The sequence below is a fragment of the Haemorhous mexicanus genome, chromosome 2 (assembly GCF_027477595.1).
Source record: "Haemorhous mexicanus isolate bHaeMex1 chromosome 2, bHaeMex1.pri, whole genome shotgun sequence".
Lineage (NCBI taxonomy): Eukaryota > Metazoa > Chordata > Aves > Passeriformes > Fringillidae > Haemorhous > Haemorhous mexicanus.
In genome coordinates this window covers 54,835,549-54,858,503 of record NC_082342.1, presented here as the reverse complement: position 1 = coordinate 54,858,503, position 22,955 = coordinate 54,835,549, and the positions used below count along the sequence as shown (strand labels likewise).

At 42.9% G+C, this 22,955-nt stretch overlaps 2 protein-coding genes across 2 annotated transcripts in view; one reads left to right on the top strand and one right to left on the bottom strand.

The window, feature by feature from the left end:
- Window positions 1-9,847: 9,847 nt before the first annotated feature.
- CCNA1 (cyclin A1) lies at window positions 9,848-15,809 on the bottom strand. Its single transcript, XM_059838875.1, has 8 exons — window positions 15,593-15,809; window positions 14,248-14,491; window positions 13,906-14,027; window positions 13,003-13,226; window positions 12,167-12,371; window positions 11,202-11,315; window positions 10,395-10,528; window positions 9,848-10,074 (listed from the first exon to the last, which is right to left on the bottom strand). The coding sequence occupies exons 1-8, from the start codon at window positions 15,725-15,727 to the stop codon at window positions 10,023-10,025; spliced, it is 1,230 nt and encodes a 409-aa protein (XP_059694858.1). The 5' UTR covers window positions 15,728-15,809; the 3' UTR covers window positions 9,848-10,022.
- The window catches only part of SPART (spartin), a 50,143-nt gene continuing 42,775 nt past the window's right edge, over window positions 15,588-22,955 (top strand). The window contains exon 1 of the mRNA XM_059838871.1: window positions 15,588-15,591. The gene's annotated coding sequence lies outside the window, so the exon portion shown is untranslated. The remainder of the gene's footprint in view (window positions 15,592-22,955) is intronic.

Here is a 22,955-nt window from a genome sequence, read left to right as displayed (position 1 = left end):
CATTAGGAAATTATTTTCCCTGGGACTGTGGACCTTGCAGACCTGCAGCTTACACTTACTGCCTTTATGAGACCATGATGAGAGCTGCATCCTACCCCCCATGGCCATGTTTTTAGAGGGTGTTCAGTAACTGGGGAGGACTGCTGCAAACACTCAAGAGCTAGAAATAATTTATTACCATTAAAAGAACCCCAAACAAACCCAAGCATAGAAAACTCAGTCCATTTTGTTTACAAGAGGAAAAACCATAGGGTAACTTAATTGCTGTGGTCAAATTTTGACATGAGAAGAAAATGCAGTTAGTGAAGGGCTCTTTAGCCTAGCTGCAGAAAGGAAAATTAAAGGACTTGAAATTAGAGTCAGATATACAGAAGTGCGAAATAGAATGGTTCTAGTATCAACAGGGTTTTAGCAGCACCCAAACATGGTTAAAGGCATTAGAAAGTCTGATAATTGCTTTTTACCTTAAAAATCAATGCATCTATACAGACAACATCAGCTAAGGCCTCTGTACACTTTGACTCAATATCGAGCAAAAAACCCCATCCCTTTTTGTTGCCAAAGCCTGAGCTGCAACAAGCCTTCTAATTAACCATCCTAACACACACTTATTTTAAATTATACACAAAGGTTTCTTCTACAGCTGAAGTACAATTTGAGACTGTTCATACCAACTAACTTAAAAGGTTCATGGTGAAACAAATTAAAAGCAGCCTGCTCAGCAGGACCCTACAAAGCATTTATCAAAGACAGAACAAATACAAGTGAGACAATGAATTAAGCAAAAGAGTAATCATGTTCTCTGAAAAAGAAGCCACGATCCTGTTCAGCCCCTGCACAATGGGACCAGCAGAATAAGACTAGCCACTCATTTCAGTCCAAGCATTTACTGATGAGCAGTGGAAGCTGCATGTGTTTCCTTGGCTTCCTAAGTGCCAAGAGATCTTTCCTTAGGAAAAATTAGGAGCCAAGCTCTTGATCAAAAAATGGAGGGTTCTAGGCAGAAATTATCATCATTCCTGGATGCAGAGTATGGCAAAAATATTTGTAAAATATGTTCCAATCCTAAACTCTGATCATGAAATGCAGGCCCCATTTGATGGCTGTGTGAGATTCCATGAAGATTTCACTAGTTGAAGATGGGGCAGTCGATAAGGTTAGAAAACAAAAATATAGTGAAAGCCTTTAATCTCTATCCATTTATAGATCAAGGGCAGGTGGATTCATTACACTCAATACTGTAACGAGCTTTCTTCTTTAGCTTTAATGTTACATTGAATTTTATACCATTACATTCAATGTCACTCTTGAGTTTTTTAGTACCTTTAAGATGAGTTACCACAAAGAAATTCCCACAATCTCCTCAAGCATCCTTACAGGAATGATCACTCCTGTCTCACCATACCAGGAAAACCGGCAAATGTTCTGTTATTTTTCAGACGCCAACTAAAATTGTGGAGGCTTTTCCCATCCCAAAGCATCCACAAGTTTCTCCAGATGGAGGAATTTTGATTAATGCTGTGTTGTGCTAGAGACAATTCAGTTCAGTATTGATACAATATTGACAGCAGAGTCGTTATGATACTTTGATTAATTGATTTAAGTTTGGTCTGTGTTGTGTTTTCTACAGCTTCAAAAAAAATTGCTTCTCTCTTTACAACTCAGCTTTGAAAGGTTCTGGAGGTTTCATCTGAAAACACAATAAAGGATTTTTCCACAGTTAAGTGCAGTCAGCATTTGCTTTAGCACAAATGGGACTTACAGAGATCAGCAGTTCCCATATAGTAAAGAGATAATGATATTCAACAGCAGAACCCACCCATACATCACTCACTTACTGCCCAGCTCAGAGGGAACATGAGCAGTGGTTATACTATGAGTGTCATGATAGCCTGAAGTCCATGCACTAAACCAAGAAGCCATTTACAGAAAGTTTTGTGAAGTAAAATCTGGCAAACTGCAGCAGAGCTTTCTGCACGGATTACTTGCAGAAAAAACAGGGCAGTCACAGGCTGTTTACTCCCTGTTGGGCTTGTCTTTGCACCAAGTGATACAGGACAAGTAGCCAAATGGAAGATTAAGAGCCAACTTCATGTTTAAGACTGAATGCAGGGAGATACTTTTAAAACTGGGTGTGCCCTGCTCAACACTGGTGTGCCAGTCCTACCCCATGGCATAGTTATTACTTGCTGGCTCTGGGCCAAGAACCTGCACAGTGTTATCCTGCTGCCAAAGGAGCCTCTGCAGGGCCACATCATCCTTCCACTTCATTTGAAAGTTGTGAGCAGTCACCAAATGACAAGAAAAGAGAGAGAGGAAGGAGTACAATATCCAGCTAGCAGTGCACAGGCATGTGGGGAAAATTGCATTTGTTCACGAGTGCTCAAGTGCCTACTGAAGACATGCCTGTGTGATATGAACACACTCTGCTCCCCCAAGTACCTCTTTCATTCAGAGACAACACCACCTCCTGAAAGCTGCTACTGTTAGCCAGAACAAAACATTTTTTTTCCTCTAGCCAACCTCCGTGGAGTGTCTCAGGCAGCCCACACCTCTGTGCACATGACATGTAGTTCAGCAACTGCCCTAAAACAAATCTGTACAAACACCTGCAAAAGCTCAAAGAGAGTAAGGAACACAGGCTCAGTCATAGCTCAGCAACATAACTGTCCAAGGAGAAAACATTTCCCTTTGACTTAAAAAGCTTCACTGAGAAGTTTTTTATTGAACTGTTAGACACCGCTGCAGCACTGAGAGGACTGCCCTGGATAGAAGTTTTCCACTGACTCTGACAGTGCAGCCTCTGCCTCCTATTTAACAGGTTAAAAATGAGAGCAAATACATTTTAGAAATAGCTGTAGAAAAAGACAAATATAAATTTGAATGGGCAAGCAGGTTGTGAAAGTAAAACTCAGTTTAAGTTGGGACAGGACAAAGACAAAATGACCAAGATGAAAAAATTACCCTTAAATACCTGAATTGGGCAACAATTGTCATACATAAACACTCTTCATATAGCTAGATTATACTGAAAAAAACCCAAAACAAAACAAACCAGCATTCAAATTTTCAATGAGCAAAAGAAACACATTCAAACTTTAAAATTATAAGTAATTCCCCCCTCTTTCCTGCACAAACCATACAAGATCTGCAATATTAAAAGCACTTCATCTTCCCAACCTGCAATATAAGGAGCCACTCCTACATCAGACTTGCTTCCACAGAAGACTTATGTAACGAATATTAGCAGAGCACTTTCTATCATCTTTTTATCCTCTCTGAATCAAGCTTTAAGTAAACATCAGTTATCCTGACTTTTATAGCCAGGGAGAAAAAAAAAAAAATCTTTGAGAAAAATTTTGATAAACTAGTGCAAAGCTTCACATACAAGACTAGAGATGTTCTGAAAAGATAATTTATTTTGTCTAAGCATCCTTGGATCATCAGATGTGAGAGCTAGGCAGCACAGCTGACAACCTTACATTGCAACTTTGCTAAATCCTGGTTACATTTCATGAAAAATTAATTGAACAAAACTGCTTTGATGCAGTGATCCTGCATGTTGCTGGTCTACATGCAAACCATGTAAAAATGAACCAAAGAGCAAATACTTTGTTGGGCTGCGACCCTTTTGGGGACCGCTGAGGTTGGCTTTCCCTTCAAGCCCCAGACGAGGGATGCTAGTGCCCTCTTCTGGGCCTGTCCTTCGGAAACCATCAGCGTCTTTCCGGTTCAACAAAGCAAAAGGCTCAAGGTTTTTCCTGCGTGGCTGAAGCTAACTGTGCCTCTTCAGTAATCAGAGGTGACAGTACACCACGCATTGGGACAGGTGTGCTGTCGGAAAGCGTGTGCTATGCAGATGTGCTCCAGAGTGAACCTGCTTCTGCCACCTCAATGCCTCACTCCACTGTCACATGCAGGAACAGCCCTGCTGCTCATCTGCACTCTGTTTTCCTATCCATTCCGTTAGTGCTTAGAAATTTCTATCCTCTTTATGAGGGGAAAAAAACCCGCAAATGAATTATTCTCTTTTGAGATACGTGTCGCTACAGTGTCTGCCTACACAGGGACGAGTTTACATTACTCCGCTGTAAGGAGCTCACGTCGTCTGTTGAATGCTGTGGGGTCTAGCGCCCTCTCTTACTTTTCCAAGTAATTTACACATCAAAACACAAACAACAGTAAACAAGCAGAAAAGGCAGCTTGGCTGCAGATGGTGGAGGAGGAGACTGTTTCTTGCCAGAACTTAATGCTTCATCAGGAGCCTGTTTTTTCAGCACTCGGCTCCAGTAAGGCTCTTCTGTGTTCCAATAAAGAAGATCAAAAAACAAGGACCGAGGACTCCTTTATGGTTTAACTAGGTATTTACCGGTATCAAAGGCAGGGACACTTGGTCATTCTAGACACACTACTAAGACAAAAGACTGCAAGCACAAGCTCTGAGCACAGACACCCGCACAGCCTTTTAGCTCACACTGAGTATTTTGTCTTGCTCCAAAAGCACTCTCCAAGACAAATCTACTTAAAAAGCTAGCCAGCCCTAAGAATCATGGAAACAAAGCCAAATGGAGACAGACATTCGGCCAGGAACCAGTCCTTGCTCAGTCCACAATTATTTTTCAATAACAGCACAGCCTAACTAGGCAAGTGTTGACATCCTATTGCAGGGGTTCCATACTGTTGTTTTCTTATCGCAAAAGTTTCATACCTTCTTGGTGTTTCTTGCACACAGCTCCTCAGAGCACCGACTGTTTCTTCTTCCCAAAGTAGCCAACTGACTCCAGTTCCCTTCTCACCCAGCCACCCACTCTTTCATAGCACTCTTCTTCTGATTGGTTACAGCTGTGGCCCGTTAAAGTCAGGCTTGTTCCTAAGCTTTGATAATTGGTCTAGCTGCAACTCCTTAGGGTAAGATTACTTTCTACACTATCTTTATTTTCTTATATTCTATCCCTCTACAGGCAAGCACTGTACAAAACTCCAAGACAGAGCCATAATTTTAACATCTTCAGAGGGGTTAGGGCTAGGACTGCCTGGTCTTTTTTGGCCCAGACACAAGTTAATTTGATGCAGGTAGGCATGTACTTTAGGATTAACTCTATCATGTGGTCAGTATCTGTCTGTACGCTGTCCTGTAAGTTTGTCTGAAGTTTTTCTTCAATGTTTGCAGGGCTGCCATCTACAGTGATAAACCACAAGGAAGAAGAGCTGTGACTGGCTATATTACTTATGACACAGGTTTCTGCCTAATCCACTATTTCTCTACATCTCTGCAGTGCACATTCTCCATAAACTTTTGTCAGGGATGTTCATTATGGACATTTCATCATGCAAAGCTTTGTCTTTTTGCATTTTAAGTAGATGCAATATAAACAAGCATCCAAGAGAAAGTCAGAACTTGCCATACAAAAGTATTACGAAACAAATAACAGCTAAAAATAAGTATTCAGTGCATTTCTTGTCTTATGCAATGGGAAAATACATACATCCACTATAAACACTAAAGGACCCAAGAAACTTCAGAAGAGTTAGCTTAACAGCTCTAGAACATCTGAATAGTAGGGGATGGGTCTGTACTGCCTCCAGGTCACATCTGCTTAGCACAGTTTGTACAGCTCTTCAGTATAGGAAGATGATCTTGCTCTGGGGATGCAGGTGCTGAGGAAAATTGCAAGATAAAAAGCTTAAATCCAGGAAGCAATCACTGATGTTGCTGGCTTGTTTCTCATGCTTAAGAGCAGCCCCACAAGCTGCTTCAAGGCCAGTGGCTAAAATAAGTACCCACCTCAGTGATCAGAGCCAATTTGAGTCACTTGTAGAACTGAGGACAAGCAGGTATGCACACAGACTAATCACACAGCCAGATTTCCCAGCAAGGCAGACAACCTTCTGCAGCTTAACTGTTCTGAACACAATCAAAGCATTCTCTTTAAATACCTAATTACCTTTCAGACATCCTTAACTCACCCCAGAGAAAAGGAAAACAAAGGCAGACCGTAGCTTTTAAGCCAGTATCTTCCCATAAAGTATCAAGTTGCACTTATCCCTGTTAATCTTAGGGGAATGGTGGATCCACAATACATCTCTAGTTATAAGGACAGCTTTCTCAAGACACCAGAGATGGCTAAAATATTGTTAGAAATCATTGGTTAAAAATGTTAACAACAACACAGAAAACCACTATCATACAGCCAAGTCTCTTGAAAGTTGCAGCATGATAATATGGAAATTGCTAGAATAAGATTAGCAAGATAATATGGAAATTGCTAGAATAAGATGTTCATGTTTGTTCTAATACCAGTGTTAAAGACCTTTTGAACTGAACATCGTGGGCCAAAGATAAAATCCTCAACACCTCTCAGTTCCAACCTACTCCACTAGGAGTATTGAGTGATCCCTCAAAGCTGCTTGGATGTGCTCAGCCTGCTGTTTCACCAGTAGGTTTTGTCCCAGTAAATTTTAGCTGGGGGAAGATACTGTGACCTGCATAGAAGTCAATATTCAGCCTTTGAAATACACATGCTGACATTCAACAGACTGACCTTCACAGCAGAGATAACTGAACATGATCATCCTTGGCGTTTCCAAAACTGCCACAGTCGAAGTATTTCCTGAACAAAAATAACCCCAAACAAAAAAAACCTCAAAAAACCAAAAAAAACCACCCACCAACCAACCAACCAACCAACCAACCAACCAACCAACCAACAACAACAACAAAAAAAACCCCACCCAAAAACCAAAAAAAATCTAAAACAAAAACAAAAAAACAACCAACCAACAACAACAACAAAAAAGTTTTATTTGTGACCATGGTCTACAAGCCACTAAGGATGATGGTCAAAAATTGAGACTGTCTCAGTTTAAGCTTTAATGCCCATTACCTTTTATTTCTTTTCCATGATATGACTGTCTTCAAAAGGCCTGGTTCTGTTTCAAGGATCACACAAAGTTGTGAGCTTTATACCTCTTAGTTTTCCACACAGCACAGGCACTACATCATTGAAAACTTAAAGCTTCCTTTTGGGTTGCTTTCATCTCCCTCCTTATAAATCTATCTTCCCATATACCTGATTTTCAGTACAACCTTTAGTACTTCTACGTGTTTTTGCATCTGTATTCAAGTACTTAATCCATTAAAACAGCATTATTTCACCTTCATTACCACTTTATGCCCAACTGTGGCATCTTTTGTCACTTGATCTCAGGTGTCATCTGCAGAGAACAGCCCACAAGGGGTAGGCCAGAGTTAAGTGTGATGATTCACATTGAAGGAAAGGGGAGATAGCGCTCAGTTTTCACCTTGGAAGAGTCAAGGCTCACTCCTATAACAGCAGTAAGTTTTTTTTCCTTGCTCTGAGTAAGACAAATTCAACAAAAGGAAGTGAGATTAGAGTAGGAACTTTCAAAATGACATTATTACAGATCTCAGATGAGACCACTTCAAGATGAGTTTCTTGTATCTCACAAATTAAAATTTAATCCATCTTGCCCAAACTCATTATTAGCATTCAGACTGCAGCATTATGTGATTCTGCATCTTAACTACTTTTTTTTTACCCTTTTTAGCCTTGGACTGAAACAATATTTAAGTGAAAAGCTGAGTTGAAAAATAATTACAAAACAAGAAAGCAGATGAAGTACAGTCTTCACATATTATAGCTAAAAAAAAAAGCCAAAAAGCTCCAGTATATTTGTATACCAAAGAATTTAAGCTCTGAGAATGTGAAGTGAAACTGCTGCAATAGCCTCACAGTTATAAGTTAAATTTAAGAAGGTAAAACAGAACAAAAGTGTGGCTTCTAGAAAGACTCCAGATGTTAAAACACTTAGTAAATTCAGACTCCTACTTTGTTAGATGCACCAAATCTACTGGCCCAGGAACATGAGGCATGACTGTGCTTATAGACTGTCTATAAGAACAAAAACTCATCTCTTCCCAATTACTGCTGCAGCATGACCACACAAATCTTTAGTCTCCTGTATCACAAGGAAAACATTCCTGCACTTGAGACATTCATTTCTGCTTTGAAAATACCCAACACTACAGTTAGCTGCAGTTCAGTGAGCACAATTACTTACAGGTGGAATCTTATTAACATGGGGTTTCAGAATCTCTTATGTTCAGCCTGAAACACCAAACAAGCTGGTACTCATAAGCTGGGCAGACTTAGCAACACTTGCTCAGGGCACTCACCACTTCCCTGTGAAACAAGCAACCAAGAGTTGCCTGTTGTAGGTAGGTGCCACTGGCACAGCTTTGCACTGAGGCAATCTCTTTAAAGAAGCTGACTGCAGGCAGGAGTTAAGTTCATAGCCCACCTTTAGGACATATGTCCACAAGCCATGAAATTCAGTGCATGAACAAAATCTACGGATTGAGGCCCCCACCACAAAATAAATGCCATAGACATGAGCATGGGATATCTGGTCACTTCACTGTATACACATATCAAGACAAATTCACTCTACTGATTAGAAAGTGTTTGAAGCAAGAGACCAAGAACTAGGCTGAATTTACAGCACAAGACTGTGCTAGACTGAAATGGAATACTCTCCTCCCTTAAAGGATGTTTACTTTGAGACACGTGAAACACTCACAACCACTACCTCCACTTCAGAGAAACACAAGAATTTGCATGACTAGAGAGATCCATCAGGCTGCACAGGGAGGAATTAAGGGAAAAGAAGTCTTACATACTTTGAGGGAATGCCAAAGCTAAGAGCCTCATTACACACATATTGGCATAATCACGTTTTAAAATTAAAATAAGAGGCTTGTTAGCTGCTACTTAATATGTCTGCTGAATTGCATCCTGGTGTCAAGTGTTAAACCTGTTCTTGCTTGGAAACTCATAATGCACTCACTGTACAGATCACTCTCTTAGGGAGCAGTAAGCCCTTGAAGTTTTAAACTCTTGCAGTACAAGCACACCTCAGAATTACCATTTATATAAGTGGATTATAGTTCTCTACATGTTGACCAATATGACCAACTGATTTTTAAACTACTTTGGACAGGGTTTGTGTTTGAGAGTACAAGGTGGTGTCCTGTTTGGATGTTTGGGGTTTTTTTTTTAAGCGCTACCTAACAAATAACTGACAGTGGGACACAAGACCATGCAGCAGCTCAGGCTAAGACAGCTAATAGCTCTGTCCCATTGCCCTCCCTTCACACATGATCGTCAGTGCTCTAGTGACATGAGAGGTCATCTCAGACAGGTTTGTTATAACAACACTCCACACTCAGGAGCCATCCAGATCAACTCTGCTGTTCCAGTACCTCATAGCTTTTAGCATTGCTCTCTAATACAGTCTGTTCACCAGTGTATGAAAAGCTCCTAATGCTCTGCCAGCCACAATCTCCCAACTCCCTGCAGGGCCATCCCCTATTTTGTTTCCATAAAGGGAAGTCTGACTTTTACCTCAACACTGATGATCTTCTAAACATGTTCAGAGTTCAAAGACCAATTGCATGTGGATGTTCTTGGTCTGATACGGTAAACAAGTAGCAGAAAATAGCTTGTGTTCATGCCCACAGGATCTTATATCATTGAAAGAACAAACAGGACTACAGCAAATCACCTGTGCCAACAGGGATGTCAGGGTGTGGTGGTTCAAGCTCTGCTTTATCCACTCCAGCCAGCTTATAAGTGCTTACAGCTATTTAGTAAAAAACAAATCCCACCCCACTCCCCCCCAAAAAAAACCAAACCAAAACAACAAAACAAAACAAAAACATTCAAAAATTCATTCCACTCACTGTTACTGCAGGTATTAACTGAAGTAAAAAGATTGACAGAAGTAGAGTGTAATAAGACATTTATTAAAAGTGCTTTCAGTTATGTTAAGAGCTATAGTCTAATACCTATTTTTAAAAAGGCATCTCATTAAAAAATATTAGCTTAAAAACCATTCTGATCACTGTGGTTACAGACACATGACCCGCAGTGCTCTATGAAATGTCAGACCAGCTTTGTTGATTGGGACACAGTAATCTTCAAGTCCAGGATCCACAGTGTCTAGCGTAGAGGAAGAACTGCTGGGAGCTCCAGAAGAGACACCTGCAGGAACCTGGAATAGAAATGAAGCGACTACAGATATTGGCTTCAGATTTGTCAACTGGACTATCACCTGATTGTGCAATGCATTGGAGAAGAGAAGCAGAATCCTGCAACATTGCAGAAAAAGTTGTTATCCAATGCATCTGCATACTTATGGATTAATGACTTTTGTGGTCAGAAGAGTTTTCTCCTCAAGGGGCTGATGGAGGCTTCTGTTTCAGAACTAGAAGCTGACAACTTTGAGAGAGCTACAACAGCCACAGCCCAAGCTGGAAAAAGAGTCATCCTATGCTTACAGCTATCCAAGACACTGGCATACTGGTTACTTACTTTGGGTGCTTATACTTCTGCTTAATAGCTTGCAGCTGGCAATGGGATGCATCAAGGCATGCTTTATGCAGGTCAGTCAGGCAAGGTGCTATCTCACTTAAGGAATATCCAGTAAATGCAGCAAGTGCTTCTGGCTGGTCAGATGAGAAAAGACAGTGTTACTCTATTGTAGCCAGCAGCCATCTAGAAGATGTGTTTCCCACGGAAGCAGAAACTCTTTTCACTGCATCAGAGCTCACTCTAGACTCTTTAAGCATGAAAAAGATTAAATTTTATTGTGCCATCAGTTTCACTCTAGGTCTTCCTTGGTGCCATGAAGTCTGACAAGCTCCTTCTGCTCTAAGCATGTGCATCCATTACATCTCTTCTGGATTTTACTCTGCACTAAAGCTATTTCTCCAACATACAGTTGGAAGGTCTACCAGGGCTTGTGGTAAAGCAGCCACAATTACACAGCAGTATAATCACTCAAGTAGACAGAATCAGTTCTCCCCTTTCTCCCAGAAAGACCCTGAATGAATTGTATCTGGGGGTGTAGTTTTGGACATTTATGAGGCCTTTGGTACAGCCTTGATGTAAGTGAGCAAGACAGTAAAATCCCTTCTGTTTCAGAGAAGAGGCATGGTATTTCAGGTTTACTTAACAGTCATTTATCAGGTAGTCTCATTAACTCAAGGACAGCTACTCATCCTAGGATTTCAGCCTGCAGAACAATATACTTTGGAGCTACTCCTCCTCCTTCTCAGCTCAGTTCTAACAATAACAAAATGCTTGAGCTATTTATTAATGCACTGTTGTTGTTCTTACCCAGAAAGATCTGTTCACTGTATAGTTTGCTAAACAGTAGGCAGCTGCAGCAATTTGTGAAGGAAGGTACTTCAGAAGAGGATCAACTTGAAGAAGACTCAGCTCTGCAAGATACTGAACAAGAAAACTCAAGTTTTTCAAAAAGAATCAACCTAGTTGGTTCAATCAGTCCAATACTGCAAGTTTTAAAGTTAGTCAATGGTCTCAGTATGATGCACAAAAGCATAAACTATGTATTTAGTGAGAAGAATTAGCATTGCAGTCCTGTTGATCTTAAAGAAGATCCTTTATCTGGTTTTGGGGGGGGCAGAAAGACCACATTTTGCCAAAGCCTAACCCATCTACTCTAATCTAATCTGAAGTTCTGGTTCTATCATCAGATCTGACTTGATTTTAGAGAGACTCAGAAAAGTCAAGTTTTATAAAACACACTCTCTTCCTATCTGCTAAGGCTCTTGTTTATATAGATAAACACCTGGACATCAGGGATAAATGGACAGCTCTAAGAGGCACAATATGGGTTCTGTTGGAGTAGAGTCATTGTACAATCCTATACTCTTTGCAGAGAAGCAGCTGGTCAGATGTTTTACTGCAATTTTGTTGTTTCTAAGCATGGTTGCCTTCTCCAGACAACTCCTATGCAGCTATGCAGGTATATTCTGTGTCATTGTGGAGCAATACACAGTAGCACCAAATCCAGGACAGGCTTGCTACACAGGCACTGTTGAAAAAACCACCAGATTTTTACCACCTAATTGCCTGGTCAGTGAATTATCCCTGACCGGACAAGACAAACCAAACCTAGGACTTCCATAAGGCATTTATCCAAAAGTCTCAGCACAAAAGCCACTGCTATGAAACATGCAGTTCTAGGCCTGTTGCAGAGACAGCTTCATGAAAGGCAAGTAGTTCTCCTTTAAGGATCACTTCTTCCCCCTCAGTCCAAGAAGGCAGATAGTCTATACCCTTGCAAAGTTCTCTGTCCTCATACAGATTCCACGCCTCTGAATATACTGAAGAAGGAACTGGTTGATGGTTGGGGCTGTTAGGTCAAAACCCAGCACTTTGAGAAGCAAGTGTTCCATTCTTAGCAGCTGCTTCTTTGTGTAGGTATCATCTGTTATATAGACAAATTCATCCACATCTGGTGGGTAGATCTCTTCATACTTCCTGAAAAAGGAATATAGAAGCCACATTTGTCAGCTTTGAAGTTATAATAAAAGAAATCTTTGTGCTGTACCCATGTCAGGATGAAAACATGACATTAATAAAACTTGTGGAAAGCTTTAATTTTACTTGTTCCTCCAGGCTAGCTAACAATTTAGTTTCAAACTTGGACAAATATACTTAAGAGAACTCGAGTCATCAGTCTAGACAGACATATACTCACATTGTTAGCTCTTAACAGCAAGCTTTCAGTGGGCAACTCTCAGTAACACAGCACACTCCAGACAAACACCCATGCACCCCTAAGCTATGTTGCTTACTCTGTCTAGTTAGAGCAGCTAAAGGCCAACTGTAGATTGCAACTGAGTCCATTACAGCCTTACAGGCTAGCAGTTTAACGCTGTACTACTGTTTCTGCTACTGTGTTCATGGTTACAAGCTTTCCCCACTACAGTTCTTCCCATTCAACATTAAATGTTTCATTTTAATAGCACCAAAGGAGCCCACTTGCTAATCTTGAGACATCATGAAAAGCTACCTACTAATGCAACCTTCCTTCCTTCAAATTACATTACAAGACTAAGCCCAAAAATAGACTTCGGATCACCAGGATTTCAGAAGATGAAATACTTACGCAGCCAGAAGAATTGATGCTGTTCCTACAAGCTGTAACTTCCCTCTGAGAACAGACATGCAGGAAAGAAACCTGTCCAGGAAGTTCACTGCCAAGTACAAAGTCTCTGTCCGAAGTTTATACTCTTCCCCTACTTCCACCAGCCAGTCTACCAGGATAGCACGCATTCCTGTTGTGATATCTGGCTGCTTCTTCATGTAGTAGGGCTTGGGCCTAAATCTTAGCTGTTTGGAAAGAGTTGAAGAATCAGGGTGATCACTCTGAAGAGAACCATGGATGGCTGAGCTGATGAATATTCTTTATACTTACACTAAAAAGAGCAGGTGGTGTCCCACTCTTAATAACTGTAAGTACTAACTACAATTATTGTGCTAGTGGTAATTATTCCCAGCTAGTGGCATCTCTAGAAAATAGTATTTCTACACTGAAGAGACAGATTGAAGCTTTGGTGGTAGCAGGAGAATAGCAAAACACTTCCTGGACAATGGACAGCCTTTGCCATCAGTTGAGCCATTCAGAAGGACCTGAAAATGAACCAATCAGAATTTCTGCCTTCTTCCCATCAGGAGACTGCACTTCACTGCTCTGACACAAGAAGGTAGGAAAACCTACTGCTATAGCCAGAGAGCTATCAGTGAGATCACATCAAACTGCTTTAGCATTTTTTCAGCATTCTACTCCCATTTGCAAGAATTCTTCATGCCAAACAAGTCAAGAGATGCTCCCATCATAGGAATTAACAGGGATGCATTAATCCTGAAAGAACTTATCACTGACTATATGCTGCCTTTTGAAATTACTTTTACTATTTACTTTATCTTCTTTGTTGTTCAGTGGCAGCCCCAGATCTCTGCAATATTGCAGCCTACCACAGATACCTATAAGCTTCTTACAGCAACTTACTTCTGCCTCTCGGAGGTACTGATGAATGTCTTCTGCATACTCTCCCACAGCCAGAGTTACAACATCTTCCATGTGATCCTCTGGCTGGGATTGGAAGGATGTGTCCACTATCATAGGAGAGCCTAACAGGTAATAGGAAGCAGCAAGACATTTGTACAATTAATCTCTTGACTTTCTCTTGCTAATTTTAGCTCAGAAGTATTGCCTCTCGTGTAGACACAATCCAAGTACGCTTGCAGTGTTATTGTCACATATGCCACTCACTAGCTTACAATTCACAACTCATAACCACCCTACATGTGGTTGTGCTATGGACACCATCCGAGTAGTAACAGGAGTTACCTGAACTCAGATCCAGCAGCCGGTGAATACTGGATGTCATTGCACTGGTATCCAGTTCACAGTGGCTTAATTCCAGCTCTTCAGACATTTTGCAGCTGTAGTTTTCTTTATCTTCTGAGTCATCTATGTAGATAGCAAAACCTTGCTTTGATGCAGCACTGATGATGCAGTTGGGCACTTCATCTTTTCTAGATGAAGTGATGGTGTTTTCAAAGCCAGAGAAGCGCTTGATAACAGCAGCACCCTGAAGCAGAGCACACAGTAACGCTGTGGGAGGGCAGCTCAGGAGGAAAACAGAGCGTGTCACTTGTTTTCAAAAAGAAAATCACTTTCCTTGTGTAACAGACACCAATAACAGAAGTTCATATGAAAAGCCACCAACTAACTACATTTGATGCCTCTGAAGTTGATGCCACTTGTTGCTGTTTTGCTGTGACAGACTCCTCACAGAAAGAATTAAGAGTAGTAAAAATCAGGAAACCAGGGGAGCAGCATCATATTCAGTGCCTCCCACCAAGGAGAATGTGAGTGCTGCTCATTTCCAGTGGGACTGGGAAGTGCAGTCTGCTACACATTCAGTTCTGGCAAGGAGCAGTTGCAAGTGCAGCAAGTTAACAAAAGTACCCAAGCACTGCCACAGACTTAGGAAGGACTGCACTGGCAAGAAGGCACTTCAAGCACTTACAAACTTAAGTTGGAATTTTTGAGCTTAAGCATTGCAACCCCTAGGACTATGTGTGACCAGGCTACAATCCTTCACACCATCTACTGCCAGTAAGGCACGAGCTGAGTTAGGGGCTTTACACAGCCAAAACCAATACGAGTTTGTGTACACACACCAGCGCTGTTTTAGGTCCGGACAATAACATTATCCCTGCCCGACCAGCAGACTCCAGGAGGGCTCAAGGGACAGAAAGGCAGAAAAACGACATGTAATTAACCTGAACTTCTTGAAGGCTCTGGCACCCTGGAGTGAGCACGGCTAGTCACACACCAATGAGAACTTGGCTTCAGTGGACAGCCCTTCCTCAAACCACTCACAGTGTGGAGGGTAAGCGGCCGAATAGTATCCCTTCCTTCCAGGATGAATTATCTACGCAGACTACTTCCACGGGGAAACACCCGTAGGTTAGGACTGTGCGGTTACTAGCAGGGTTTCTCGGGAAACTCACGCTGAAGAACTGGAGCCCGAGTCACCTTCTCACCCCGCCACGCCAGGTCTTTGCCGGCAGCCTCGAGGCAGGTGCGTGCACCGCTCATGCCGGCGGCTGCCAGCCCAGGGCCGCGGAGCTCAGCCGGGCTCTGCGGGCAGGGGGGCGGCAGTGCTGCGGGCAGCGGGGCTCACCTGGCCGCCGGGCCGCTGCTGCTGCTGCCCGTTCTCCGTCAGCACCCCCAGCACGGCCCGGCCGCCGCTGCTGCGGAGGGCGGCGGAGCAGGACTCCCGCCGCCCCGCACGGCTCTTCTCTCCGGTGCGATGCATCGCCCCGACGTCGGTACCTTTCGGAGGAGCCAAGAAACCCACAGAAATAAAACGAAATCGCGGGGGGGAAAGATTAATAAAAAATCCCCCGAACGACCACAAATGCGCCCCTGGCAACCCCTTCCTCCCGCCCGCCCCGCAGGATGACGGGTGGCCCACCGCGCTGCCCGGCTCCGCTCGCCACCAGCCCACGGAAGGGTTCGGCCGCCTTGCGCCGCCCAGGCCGCCCGCCGGCCCTGCGTAGGCGCGGCCGCTGGAGGCGGCGGCTGTTGGCCGCGGCCGGTTGGGAGCCCGGCGGCTCAACCCCCGGCGCGCCGCCCCGCCAGCCCCGCCGGCCGCGGGTCGCCATGGTGACCCCGGCAGGGCCCGGCCGCGCCGCCCGGCCCCGCGCGGGCACGGCCCGCCCCGCGCAGCGCCCGGGCCCGGAGCAGCCGCGGCCGCGCACCGGCTGCGCTCCGAACGCGCGGAGCGCAAGGATGGGGTGTGCGAGCCACAGCAGCGGCTCTGTGCGAACAGCTGGGCCCGGACTTTGATTAAGTCTGGTCTCTCTTTGTAAAGGGCGCGCGAGAAAAAAGAGCTTTTAGTTCGTGTAAGGGTGGGTTTGACTCCCGTGATAAGTCCAAGCCGAGGGACAGCTAGGTGACGACCTGGCTGTGCTGTTGCACGGCTAAGCAGCGCTCAGCTGCCAACACGGGAAACACAGCGGTTCATTCAGTCAAACCAGCAAAGTTTGTCACCAGTGATGCGCATAATGATACGTGCAAATTGAGCACGTGTGCTCAATTTGTGGGAAGGCTGTGGACATTCTGGGGAACAGGATTAGATTTCTGAAACGGTCATGGTAAACTGGAGAAATGTTTGGCAAAATCAGGATGCTCCTGAATCACAAGTGCAAGGTCAGAGCCAGTGAATGCAGAAATGCAGGAAGGGGAACAGCCAGGTAGGGAGCGGCTCCGTGAAGAAGAATCAGGAGGTTACAGTGAACCTCAGCCTGAGCATGATTCACCAGGATCAATCATAGCTGTCCGAGCAGGAACAAACTGGAGTGTAGCCTGTGTGGCACATGAGCCCTCTGAAAGTCTGCAGTGAAGACCAAGGAATAAGAACTACAGCAGCTGAAACCTCAGCATGAGATTGAGGTTAGATGCCAGAATTGCGATGCTCCAGAAGAGACAGCATGGGAAATTTCAGAATTTCCCTTGTTGCAGATTTGTAAGACCAAATTAAAGAGAATTTTGTCAAAACTGTCTGTACGTTGATGAGACTTCTTGAGATGCTCTCCAGGGATTGAAATGTAGAAGCTATGATCCAAAATTCAGATTTATCAAGCAGGGTCTTATGCCAGAATTGGTTTTTGCAGTTCTTGTGATCCAATCTGCATTAAAGGGCTGTATTTTTTCTTCACAGTCTTCTTACATTTTTTTTTCAACCAACTCACTCTGAACCCCCAAAAAAGATTTTATCATAAGAAGCAAGTGGTATATCTGAAGGTGAAAAATGTAACCTGATCCATTGTTCATGACACACTATTTTTCCTTTTGGATGGGAGGGGCTCCATGTCCTTGCAGCATCAGGGTTGTAAGCAGGTAGTTACTGTAGTGGATCTGTCACAGCTACAGGTGTGGGCAAAGGCAAGTCAGGGGAACAGAAGATTATGTTGTATATCCATGTTCTTCTCTGTCTTTAATTTCTAACTCCCAGGTTTGCACAAGGAGCACTTCACTTGGGGGCAGTTATTTAAACATTTTCATGCCAAGTTTTAATTTCTGAAAAGAAATTAGTGTAGTTGCCAGCCTTTGAAATCAAATATTAGCCTAAATTGAACTTTAAATACTCCTTACCCTTTTGTTTTGATGGGATTACCAAATTCATCTTCAGTTTGTAAGCATTCTTTATATCCAGGTACCCATCATATCTTTATTCCATTTAGACATAATTTAGGAACCTCAGCTAGCCAACAGATGACTTAGTCGTATTTTTATATATGAGCAGCATATGGCTATTCTCACTAGTCATATCGTGCATTAATGTTGCTGAAACGCCTTTCAAATGCTTTTAATGAGGTTATCTAAGCTCCAGTTTCTCAGGAACTCTTTGAAACAGCCCAGTATGGATAAGTACCTGAGGGAGGCCAGTGAGCTTTGCCAGCCACTACTTAATTGTAGCAGCAAATCAAATAAAGCTCTGGGCCATTAGTCATTTGCTTCTCGGCTTCCCTTTGTGTTTGAGAGGAAGCTGAAGCCTTCCTGAGTGGACTCCTAGGGCTTCTTGCAGTAATCACTGTCTTACTGATGATTTCTAGGAAGACAGAGAAGTCAAAGCAATTCCTGACTTGGCGGGGATGCTTCCTTCCTCTGTACCTCTGGAAAAGACAGTGTTAAAGCACTTTGTCTCTTGTCTTGTCTGTCTTTCCTGGTTCTTTAGATCTTTCTTCTTTTTGCTGTCTTTGCTTCAAATGTTGTCCAGCTTTGGTGTTTTTTTCAGCTAAAGGGTCTTATTCCATGCTGTGGGAACAGGCACTGGTTCCTGCTTTTTCTCTGAAAATCACTGTCAATTCCCAGTTTTTACATAGCAAGCTCTGCACAGGCTTCAGTTCACAATCTGGGGCATGGATCCTTCTGCCCACAAATTAAACCACTGTCAGCTGTCCCCTTCCCTTTGAAGTATTTTTGGGTTCCTAGCATGCTTTAATCCCTGGGCTTTCAGCTTGGCCTAAATAGTTACTGGCCTGCAGCCTGGGAGTAGCATCTTCAGTGACAATAAAACAGTCATCGTCTTACAATTAAGTGCAAGTATAAGATGAGAGGCAGTTCATGGAAGACTGTTGCAACTTCCCAGCCTTGCTCCTCACATTGAATTACAGCATGGCACTCATATAGGAAAACCCATTCAGGCAGGTTAGACAGAGTTACGACGACTTTGGCCAGGTCACATTTAATATTTGACAAGTCTTTCCAGACCAATGCATTGAGCAACCACACAGCAGGTCCATGTGTGGCCTAGACTCTTCTGAGCTCAGCTTTATGGCAGAGCAACAATGGAAATCCCCCTGAACAGCAAATTTGATGCACAGCTGCATAACACCCTGGAAAATGTGCTGTGGGAGCAATCTTAGAGTCAGAAAGTTTCTAAAAAGAATTATGAAGTCTCCTTGACATTAAGAGCAATGACCTGCAAGGTCCTATCAGGACTTTGTTGAATGGTCTTAAAGTACCAAAGAAGTAAAGAACCTGACTTCTTTCACGTGGCTATGATTCCATAGATTGTGAATAGTCCCCTGGCTACAGTGTGTTCTAATTGTCCTACCAGTAAATTAATTTCACATTGCTTAAGAATACATAGACTGTACCTTGAGTTTTGGTGTTTTTCTGAACCACCAAAATCATAAAAATATTCAAGAAGTGAGACATAGGTGCAGGGCTCAGGAGTTGTTGGCCAAGGCATACAGACAAGACCAAGACATAGTCTTGAGCCACCAACTCTCCACACACAGGATGATAGATCACTTTGCACTGTCTGTGCTGGACATTTGAACTATGTCCCAGACAGAGCCATAAGCATCTTGTTCCCTCTACAGCTGGACTCTTGCTTCTGTCTTTTTTGCTTGCAGCTGTGTTGTACGTGGTGTGGTTGATGCTGTGAGAAGCCTGATGAACACTGCATCTTTATTATCCCAGTAGCTTGCCTAAGCTTGGAGCACAGACTGCCTGCAAATCCCATTGCCCTCACGCTAGATAATACAGGGAGCCTCCAGAAACAATCCTTGGCCACTCTGTCTCATGTGTGATAATAGGCAGAGCTCACGTCAGGGAGCAGTGGCACCTACCAGTGTGACACACAGCACCAGCTGATACCCACACTAAGGAAGCAAAGCCTAAAGCCTTGAACAGCAGCAAGATTTTCCCCTTTGGGGTTGTAGCAGTCCGAACCAGAGGACTATTGTGCATCACAGAGTTAGCGATCCATGAGGAATGTCAACCCGAGCCGGCTGTGCTGTCCTGCGCTGCACGTACAGTTTGTCCTTCAGGATAAACTCAGCAGGGTGATGGAATCAGAGGGGCCCACAGGCAGCTCCCACTATGTGTTTCCAATTACACCACCTGTGTGGCCTTGGCATTATCTTAAAGAAGAGCAGCAAGTTCTCATGTGAACATACTGTTGTTTGACAACAGATATGATGAATACATTATTTTTTGTCTAAGAAAATTCTGTAAGAGGTCTCAAAACCAAAATGTTAGGGAAACTTTCTATAGGATGGATCTGTACCATATGCCCTGAGTAGAGGTCTGTGAGATGCTGCATGGCTCAGGGCTCCCACCATCTGAAGGGAAGTAAAAAGACACATATTCTTTCTGTTTCTTGTGTTAGCTGTAGAAAATGGTGTTTTTAGCAATAGCTTATGAAGTCTGAGTGCCTTTCTTACTGGATCATAAGGTACACTGAGGTAGCCTTGGTGCTTTGTACTACCGGTTAGCAGCAGAATACCCTGAAGTTGACCCCAAAGATGTTTTTGTACCAAGTGGTGTAAAAGGTGACAAATAAAGCTCCAAAGAGTTACTGCTTTGGGGTTGCTTCTCCACAGCAGTCTGGTCCCACTAGCTTTGTGATCATGTAGGATGCCCAGCACCACTGCAGTTACTCCCATTTCACCCAGAAGTACAAGAAAATGAGCTTTTTCAGTATCAAAGCAATAATAGAACATAAACTATACCCTTTTGTGTTCCATGTGAAGAGAAAACATCAAACTTAAAATTTCTGCTAAACATATTTTATTCCCTTACAAGCTTCTGCTGACATATTTCTGCTAAACATTTCTGCTAACCATATTTTATTCCCTTACAAGCTTCTCTGTATTGTAAAGCAGCTGATAGCAAGCTTTAGCACTGTGCATGTTTTAAATTAATGTCCTGCAGAGAACATTAATATCTCAACTCTGGTTTTCATTTCAGAGCTACACAGGAAAACACCCATAACTTTGACAGAACCTTGAAACGGTACTGTATAATTCAGAAACAGCTAATTCTGAATTCTTCAAATCATTCTCTTTAATACCCATCTAGCTCCACTGCCAGGCTCTTCTGCCAGGTATTGCTGAAGTGAATGCTGAAATGCCATTGCTGTATAATAGGTCTTTTCTCAGTCAGCCCCTAATTTATGTTCCCTATACTAATGCCATCTGTTACTCAGCTGGTATTGACAGGTACTGCTTATTTCTACTTAGAAGCTGACAGTTGAAAAGTTTCAAAAGAACCTCGTGTTCTGACTTGGTGATCCTGTGGAAGCTGACTCTTAGGGACTGTTTCTCGGGTTACAAAGCACAAACAAGTTCTCAGAGTGCAGCATCTGGACAGAGTGCCAACTGTATCCTGGGCTGCATCCAAATCAGGGTGGCCACTAGGGTGAGGGAGGAACTCTGCTCCTCTTCTCTGCTCTGCTGAGACCCCACCTGCAGTGCTGCATCCAGCTCTGGGGTCTCCAGCACAGGAAGGACATGGATCTGTTGGAGCAAGTCAGAAGAGGCCACTGAGTTGATCAGAGGGATGAAACACCTCTCCTATGAAGAAAGGCTGAGAGAATTGGAATTGTTCAGCCTGGAAAAGAGAAGGCGTGATCTAATTGGGAAGGGAACTTACAGGAAGGATGGGGAGATATTATTTACGAGAGCATGTAGTGACAGGAGAAAGGGGAATGGGTTCAAACTGAAAGAGAGTAGGTTTAGATTAGATATTACAAAAAAATTCGGCACTATGAGGGTGGTGCAACATGGGCACAACTTTCCCAAAGAAGTAGTGAATGTTCCATCCCTGGAGATGTTCAAGGCCAAGTTGGATTGGGCAGCCTGGTCTGGTGGAAGGTGTCCCTTCTCATGGCAGAGGGATTGGAACTAGATGATCTTCAAGATCCCCTCCCAATACGAACCACTCTAAGATTACAAGAACAATTAATTTGTTGCTATCAGTTCTATTTGTTTGTGTTAGTAATTCAAACATAGTAGTGTGTCTATATAAAGCATATGAGTTGTGCATGACTAGTTGAAGTTCAACTATCTGTAACAAAAATTTTTAGTAAGAAAACAAAATTTATAGTAATAGCAACAGTAATCTTGGAAAATAGTTTTTATATTTGTTGTTTGAAAAAATAGGTGCAATGATCAACATCTATAGTGTTGTGAAGGCGAAGGCTATTCATAAAGGCTTCAGCTCAGCACAACAAAATCTCAGAACAAAAACAATACATGTTTTGGTTTTGGAGGAAATGATCAAACTTACAACTATTTATCAGAAGGAATCATGACTAGTAACTGTTGCTTTGCATGCAAGATTTTGCATTGCTGGAATCTGGCAGTGTTTTAATTAAACTGGAAGAGTGGTTGTCCTCTGATCTCTATGCCTTACATATTAAGTGCATGACTACATGCCCCCATGCATGGGCAAAAGGATAGATTAAACAGAGGATGGCTTAACAGAGCCATTGCCAGTGGATTCATGTCCCTGGCACTCTTTCCCATGCTTTCCCTAGAAGTCAGTGATTAGACTCCTTAAAACTGTTGGATGAGCTCCAAGATGAGACATCAGAGCATCCATGTGGATTCCATAACCTGTGAAGCAAACAGCCTGTACTGTACTGATCGTACCTGGAGCACTGCAGACTTGCTATTTTCAAACTAAAGAAAAAGAACAGTGCACTTTGTCACAAACTATATACCAGGATTATTAGCCCTGTATAGTAGTGTTGAAAGAGGAAACAGAAGTAGCCAAACTATTTCTTTACTTGACAAGTTCCCCTGCCTTTTTTCTTTGGTTTAATTGGAATACCTTATGGTTTCTTCACAGTGTAGTGGAGAAATTTTAGTTGGCTCTTGATTATCTAAGTAGATTAGTTAATGATTCTTGCTCACTGAAATTACACTTTGCCATTGCAATTATCTGAACTCTGCTGTTCCAAGTCACCTATTCTGTGTCTGTGTTCATAATTGCAGTGTATTGTTTGTAGTAGATGTATGGCCCAGCACTGCTTATGCACTTAGGCAGCAGCTACTATTTAAAGTAGCTGAGCTCCCAGGTTCTTATTGCTTGCCGCGTGCTTTGCTAGTGATAAATGATAGCCATTTTTCTCTACCACAGCAAGAACAGAGATTAAAACTCTAGATACCAATCTGATCTCACAGGTCACAGCCTATCTGTGTAACCTGTTTCATGTTATAGCTGATAGCAGTAAGAGGTCTTTC